The following is an 8398-nucleotide window of genomic DNA, read 5'->3' on the forward strand; positions in this document are numbered from 1 at the left end:
ATTTGTGTCTTTCACTGTGAAGACCGACACAAAATACCTATTCAACGCCTTGGCCTTTTCCTCATTTCCCATTCTTAAATCTTCCTTCTCATCCTCTAAAGGATTAATGTTCACCTTAGCCACTCTCTTTCGTTTTATACATTTGTGTCTGTTTTTATATTCTGAGCTAGTATATTCTCATAATCTATCTCACCTTTCTTCACAGCTTTTCTTGTGGCTTTATGTTGACCTTTAAAGATTTCCTAACTCTCTAGTTTCCCACTAATCTTTGCCACATTGTATGCATTAGCTTTCAATTTTATACCCTTCTTTATACAGAACATGGAACAAGTAGTGCCAGCCTTTTATTCTATTCTAAGACCAGACTAATCTACATATCCTATATTTTACTATCTTCCATGTGCCTCCCAAGAGTCGTTTAAAAGTCCCTAATGTATCTGACTCTACTACCACTGCTGGTAGTGCATTCCACATACCCACCACTCTCTGTGTAAAGAAACCTACCACTGATATCTCCCCTAAACCTTCATCCAATTATCATAAAATTATGCCTATCATGATAGACATTTCCACTATGGGCAAAAGTCTGGCTAACCACTCTATCTATGCCCCTCAACATCTTGTACATCTCTATCAAGACACCTCTCATCCTTCTTCACTCCAATGAGAAAAGCCCTAAATCCCTCAATTTTTTAAAACGTGCCCTCCAGTCCAGGCAGCATCTCCTGGTAAATCTCCTCTGCACTCTCTCTAAAGCTTCTTTCCTATAATAAGGCAACCAGAAATGGCCACAATATTCCAAGCATGGTTTAACCAGGGCTCCTCAACCTTAAGTAAGCTTCCTTCTTCCTCTTGACTAGATGTCCCACAACCCTAGTCACCCAAGGTTCTTTCACCCTACCATCCCTTCCTTGCCACTGTGGGACAATCCTGTGCAGCACTATCAGCAAGTGCTTCCTAAACAACCTAATAAACAATCTCATGTATTTCCCTGAGAACATCCATTCCCAATTTAGGTGCCCCTGTTCCTGGATCCTGTCTGAATACAGCATTGTAATTCCCTCTCCCCCAATTACTTTCCCATACTGTCTGCTCCTATCTCTCTCCATGAGTATAGTAAAGGTCAGGGAGTTGTAATGACTATCACCGAAATGCTGCCCCACCGACAGATTTGACACCTGGTATGGTTTGTTGCCAAGCACCAAATCCAATATGGCCTCCCCTCTGGTTGGTCTATCTACATATTATGTCAGGAACCCTTCGTAACACACCTGACAAAAACTGCTCCATCCAAACTATTTGAACTAAGTAGGTTCCAATCAATATAAGGAAAGTTAAAGTCACCCATGACAACTACACCTTTCCAAAATCTGCCTCACAATCTGCCCCTCCATTCCTCTGTTGCAACTTGGGGGGGCCTGTAGAAAACTCCCAATAAAGTGACTGCTGCTTTCCTGTTTCTGACTTCCACCCTTACTGACTCTGTAGGCAAACCCTCCTCAACCATCTCCCTTTCTGCAACTGTGGAACTATCCCCGATTAGCAATGCCACTCCTCCACCTCTTTTACCTTACCAAGCTTCCACACACTGTCTTTTTTTGGGGGGGAGCAGGACTATTTCCTTAGTTGTCCATGATTGATTATCCCTTTTCTTACAGTCCACTCAGTTCAAGGGCAGCTAGAGATGGGCAATAAATGCTGGCCAGCCAGCGACACCCATGTCCCATGAGTGAATGAAAAATGAAAAATAAAGAATATTACCCAGGCTGAGGAGATGTATGAAGAGAGATTTGACAGACAAGCGTTGTCTTTCTTGGAGCAGATGTGACTGAGGAGGGACATAATTGAGATATATAAAATTATGAGGGGCCATAGACAGGGTAGACAGGAAGAAACATTCCCCCTTAATGGATAGACCAATGACATAGATTTAATGTGAAGGAGATTTTTGAGGGATGTAAGGAATTTGTTTTCACCCAGATGATGGTGGAACTATGGAACTCACCGTCTATAAAGGTACAGAGGCAGAAACATTTATAAAATTTAAGTAGTATTTAGATTTACACTTGTGATAACAAGACACACAAGTGATAGAAAATGTAATTAGAACAGGCTGGGTTGTTTTTGTCCAGTGCAGACTCAATGGCTTGCAGGGCCTTTATTCTGTGCTGTAGACCCCTATGACTCTAAGAATGAGCACTCACTCAGGCTATAGGCATCCATGCATTCTAGCATGGGTCTTCAGAACAGGGACTGATAGCAATCTTGTCCAGTACAAAGAACATCACTATGAAATCCAATTCAGGCTAATTCTGATGTTTTCACAACTGGTCTGCGTGGAATCAGCAAACTGCGTACTGACCAGGAGTCAACTTGGGTTTTCCTGGTTTATTGAACTGCTGTGTAAGAAATGTAGTTTTAAATAAACTTTATTGAAGTCTTCCTCGTATAATGATTTCCAAGACTTGGCTGACCTCTCGCAGGGAGTGAGGCAAATAGATAGAAGTAAGAAGAAAAAGCAGAAAGCAAGTTAATCCAGTGTTACTTTTGCAAACTTTGTAAATCCTGCTACAGACTGATATAAGTAGACGCAGCCTTCTATTAATCTATGAATGCTATCAAGGATTAAAGTATGGGTGGAGAAAAAAAATTGAGAGAAGTTTTGCTATGCAACAATCAATTTCTTTTTTTTGTCCACAGCACACCTACTAGACCACGTCAATGTCAGAGGATACTATGCCTTGAAATCAAAGGATACAAATCGAGATGACCAACACCAAAGTCTCCTCAATGTTTTTGAACCAAAGACTTCAATTGAGTTTTACAACAAACTGATCAGGGCTAATGGATTTCCTTTGGGAATGTCAAGCAAACAATGTCCTATGGACGATAGACCAAGGCATTGTCCTATGTGTATACTCATAAAGGAAAAAAAAGTATTTATATTCTTTGGATTCTGTCTTCTGCTCACCACTGCACTGCTTGCTACAATAATTTTCATACACAAGAAAAGACAAAGAAAACCATGTTGATTCAAATGTTTTAACATGCAGGTGTACTTGGTCTTTACACCTTTACATTAGACTGTATTGTATCTACACAATTTTTTAAAACTTGTGCATGGTGGCTGATGTATTTCTTCATATGAAGTGACAATTTAATATATTGGTAAAACTTGGATGTAGTATTTACATCACTGTTGTTTTTCATATTTTACTTATTGAAATAACCTTAACTTGTAAAATCCATTTTCCCTCTCTTCCAAAAGGACATAAGCTGGAGCTATTCCATGGCTACCATCAGCCTTCTTACTCACAGACCCTCTCGACACAGGTTTTGAGTTCGTTACTCACAGTCCAGATGGGAATATTGCCTCTTTAACAGTTTGATAACTTGTAGGTTCTTCTCCTGTCCAACCGGCACATACTTGTCAAAACACTCTGTAGCCATTAAAGTCCAAACATGTCTTTGTTACTCCATCTGGAATAAATTAAGTAAATACATTTCTTAGTGTCATACAACATGGAAACAAACCTTTCAAACCAATTCATCCATGCCGACCAGGTCTTCGAAATCGAACGAGTCCCATTTGCCTGTTTTTGGCCTATATTCCTCTAAGCCTTTTCTAATTATATACCTGTCCAAATATCAATTGAATGTTGTAATTGTATTTGCCCCACCACATCTCTGGGAACTCATTTCACATATGCATGAGCCTCTATGTGAAATAATTGCCCCTCAGGTCCCTTTTAAATCTTTCCCCTCTCATCTTATACCTATGCCCTCTAGTTTTGGATTTCTCTACCAGGAGGAAAAGACCTTTGCTATTCACCTTATTTATGTCACCCCAATTTATAAATATCTATAACATCACCCCTCTGCTTTCTATACTCCAAGAAAAATCTCCCAGCCTATCCAGCTTCTGCTTATAACTCAAACCGTCCAGTCTCAGTAATATCCTTGTAAATCTTTTTTGCACCCTTTGCAATTTAATATAACAGGGTGACCAGAATTGTATGCAGTACTCCAAAAGTGGCTTCATCAATGTCTTGTACAGACATAACATGACGTCCCAACTCCATTTTCAAGAAACTATGTACATGCACCCCAAGGTCTTTCTGTTCAACAACATTCCCCAGGGCCCTACCAATAACTATAAATCCTGCCCTGATTTGCCTGACCAAAATGCAACACCTTGCATTTATCTAAATTAAACTCCATCTGTCATTCCTCAGCCCATTAGCTCAGTTGATCAAGATCCTGTTGTAATCAAAGGTAACCTTCTTCACTGTCCACTATACCACCAATTTTGGTGTCATCTGCAAACTTACAAGCCATACTTCATATATTCTCATCTAAATCATAAATGACAAAAAACAGTGGACCCAGCACCAATCCTTGCAGCACATCGCTGGTTACAGGCATCCAGTCCAAATAGCTACTCTGTACCACTGCCAATTTTGTGTCTAATTGGCTAGCTCTCCCTGGATCCCATGTGACCCAACCTTACGAAGCAGAGTATCATGTGGAACCATTTCAAAGGCCTTGCTAAAGTCTATGCAGATGTCTACTGCTCTGCCTTCATCTATTTTCTTGGCCACCTCTTCAAAAAAACTAAAGTTTGTGAGACACGATTTCCCACACACAATGCTATGCTGACTATCCCTAATCAGTGCTTGCCTTTCCAATGCACATAGATCCTTTATCTCAGAGTCTGCTCAACAACTTTACCACCACTGATATTGGGCTCAGCTTGTCTGTAGTTCCCTATCTTCTTCTTGCAACCTTTCTTAAATAACGACTCCAGTTTTCGGCATGTCGACTGAGGCTGTCAATGATACATCTCAGCTGGAGCCTCACAATTTTTTCTCTAACCTCTCAAGATGACCTGGGATACACCTGATCAGGTCCTGGGTATTTATCTAACTTTATGTGTTTTAAGACTTGCAGCACCGCCTCTTGTGTAATAGAGTCAGAGATGCACAGCACAGAAACAGACCCTTTGGTCCAACTCCTCCATGCCGACCAGATATCCTAAATTAATCTAGTCCCATTTGCCAGCATTTGCCCCATATCCCTCTAAATCCTTCATATTCATATACCCATCCAGATGTCTTTAGATGTTGTTATCATACCAGCCTCCATCACCTCCTCTGACAGCCCATTTCCATACATGCACCACCTTTATCTGAAAAAGTTGCCTCCTAGGTCCCTTTTAAATCTTTTCCCTCTTACCTTAATTCTATGCCTTCTAGTTTTGGACTTCCCTAATATGGGGAAAAGACCTTGGCTATTCATCCTATTCATACCCCTCATGATTTTATAAATGTCTGTAAGATCACCCCTCAGCCTCCAGGGAAAATAGCCCCAGCCTGTTTGGCCTCTTCCAATAGCTCAAACCATTCAATCCTGGCAACATCCTTTCAAATCTTTTCTGAACCCTTTCAAGTTTCTCACCTTGTAGCAGGGAGCCCAGAACAGGTCACAGTATTCCAGAAGTGATCAAACCAATGTTCTGTACAAGCACGACATGATCTCCCAACTCCTATATTCAATGCACTGACCAATAAAAGCAAGCATACCAAATGCCTTCTTCACTAACCTTCTCCACTTTCAAGGAACTATGAACCTGTACTCAAAGGTCTCTTTGTTCTGCAACACTCCCATGGACCTTAGCATTAAGCATCCAAGTTCTACCCTGATTTCCCTTACCAAAATGCAGCACCTCACATTTGTCTGAAATAAACTCCATCTGCCACTCCTCGACCCATTTGCCCACCGGATCAAGACCCCGTTGTACTCTGAATTTCCCTTCTTCACTTTTCACTATAGCACCAATTTTGGTGTCATCTGCAAATTTACTAACGATATCCTCCTATATTCATATCCAAATGGCAAATATCAGTGGGCCCTTTACTGGACTCGTTTTAAGACATCACTACTTATTTCCCAGAGTTTCCTAGCTTTCATGTCTTACTTCACAGTAAATACTAACATAAAATCTTTGTTTAGGATTTCACCCATCTCCTGTGGTTCCACACATACATGGCCTCATTCATCTTTAAGGGGCCCAATTCTCTCTCTAGTTACTCTTTTGCCCTTAATATACGCTTGTGGAATCTGTTTGGATTCTCCTTAACCTTAACTGCCAAAGTTTTCTCATGTCCAGTCTCTGCTCTCCAGATTTCCCTCTTAAGTGTACTCCTATACCCCTATACTCCTCAAAGGATTGACGATCTCAGCTGTCTATACCTGAGAAATGCCCTCTTCTTTTTCTTGATCTGAGTCTTAATATGTCTAGTCATCCAATGTTCCCTACTTCTGCCAGCCTTATTCTTCACAAACAGGAACATGCTGGCCTTAAACTCTCATTATCTCACTTTTGAAAATTTCCCACTTGCCAGACATCCCTTTACCTGCAAACAGCATCCCTCAGTAAACTTTTGAAACATCCTGTCTAATACCATCAAAATTGGCGTTGCCCCAATTTAGAACTTTAATTAGTGGATCAGACCTATCCTTTTCCATAAATATTTTAAAACTAATAGAATTATGGTGTTACTGGTCCCAAAGTGCTCCCCTAATAACACCTCAGTTACTAAACCTGCCTCATTTCCCAAGAGGAAGTTGAGTTTTTCCCCTTCTCGAGTAGAGCTATTTATATATTCATTAAGAATGTTTTCTTGAACACACATAAGAAATTCCTCCCCATCCAAGCCCTTAATACTTTGGCTACCCCAGTCTAAGTTTGGAAAATTAAAATCCTATACTACTACAGCTCTATTATTCTTAGTTATCTGCTATCACCTCACATATCTGCTCTCAATTTCCAGCTGAATACTGGGAGGATCTATAGTACAGTCTCACCCCTCTTATTTCTCATTGGATTATCCTCCAGGAATGTCCTCTCTAAGTACCACCATGATGTTTTCCCTATGCAAAAATGCCATTCCCACTTCTTTCTTGCCTCCCCTTCTATCCCTCCTTTAGCATCTGTACCTGGAGCATTGAGCCACCAGTTGGGTCCCTTCATTAGCCATGTTTCTGTAATAGCTTAGAAACACCAGTCCAATTGGTTATCTGCCTCCAGTGTGGACAATTTCCATCCTTTAGGAGAGACATTAATGCCATCTGACTCCAGTCAGAACTTCTTCAAACTACTCCAAACCTTTCCCAACACTGGCTTTTTAAATGCTAAAATTAATTCTTGATTATTCTGAACCTAAACGCCTGCAGTCCCCCTGGTCCCCGACACAAATCCTGAAAAACTGACCTAGTTAATTATTAAATCTTTTCATAAAAATAAGGCTCATATGTTACTAGTGTAATATCCACACTCTAAAAAAGGTGTTAACATATACAACAGTCACCTTTAATCATAACAGTAATTTCTTATAAAGTAATAAAGAGGAAATTTAGAAGAGTTACATTTTATTTTATTTCTTTTGAGAATGTAGATTTTAACACTGACAAAGTCAGCATTTATTGAACACCTTCATGAATACCACTGAAATAGAAGTTGGGCTTAGTATGCTGCTCTGAGAAATATCTGAATAATGGCCAGGATAAGAATTTTAAAAAGTCACAATCCTTTGTGTAACCAATTTTCTCATCTCAGTTCCAAATGACTGATTCTCCCATGTTTCTATACTCTGAGCCAGTGTTCTAAACTCCCCAGCCAGGGAAACCATTTTCTCAGCACATATCCTGTTAAATCTCATTTGAGTTGTATGTTTCATATAGTTCTAATCTCCTATATAGAGCACAGCCATACTTCACTCAATCTCTCTTCAAAGAAAAATGAAAGAACTACTCGAATGATGTTTTAATAGTATTTCTTAAAGGGCAAGAATTCCACCCTTCAGGGGTTCATGTTGAAAGAATGTGGTCAGTACCTTGACAATCTCCCCCAAACCCCATATCCTCAAATTCATACCTTTTTTCTTTCCTGCATATCATAGATCAAGAAATATTAAACAGTTGTCCTAACCTTTTTTGAGCCAGATCCCCTTTACGTTCGTAATATCATAATCCCATGCAGTTGTCGATTATGCAACTCCATCTCATTAATTTGTGCATTTATATACAAATACCATAAGTCAAATGTATTCTTTATTGCATTCCCTCTTACTGACATTCTTTATATCAATTTACTGCTATTTCCTAATAATGGGTACTATGTCCTTCCAAGTTAATTTAGCCAACAACATTAGCAAGGCTCTATACTAGCCCTAGTTTTGCTGAGGTGGACCCCTTCTGACCTATAGATCCTATCACCCCAGAACCATCCCAATGTTTGAAGAACATATCATCTCTCACCATTCTATCCTCCCACATCTGTACTAACCACTGTGTAGGAGAATACGGTTATTTTAAGATTACTATCTTTGATGTTCTT

General features: G+C 39.8%; 1 protein-coding gene across 1 annotated transcript in view; it reads left to right on the forward strand.

The window, feature by feature from the left end:
• Positions 1–3161, forward strand: part of LOC140475731 (beta-klotho-like) — a 40815-nt gene extending 37654 nt beyond the window's left edge. The window contains exon 5 of the mRNA XM_072567808.1: positions 2701–3161. Coding sequence (XP_072423909.1) covers positions 2701–3032 — 332 coding nt within the window. The 3' untranslated portion in view covers positions 3033–3161. The remainder of the gene's footprint in view (positions 1–2700) is intronic.
• The last annotated feature ends 5237 nt before the right edge of the window (positions 3162–8398 follow it).

This window comes from Chiloscyllium punctatum, chromosome 1 (genome assembly GCF_047496795.1).
Source record: "Chiloscyllium punctatum isolate Juve2018m chromosome 1, sChiPun1.3, whole genome shotgun sequence".
NCBI classification, from domain to species: domain Eukaryota; kingdom Metazoa; phylum Chordata; class Chondrichthyes; order Orectolobiformes; family Hemiscylliidae; genus Chiloscyllium; species Chiloscyllium punctatum.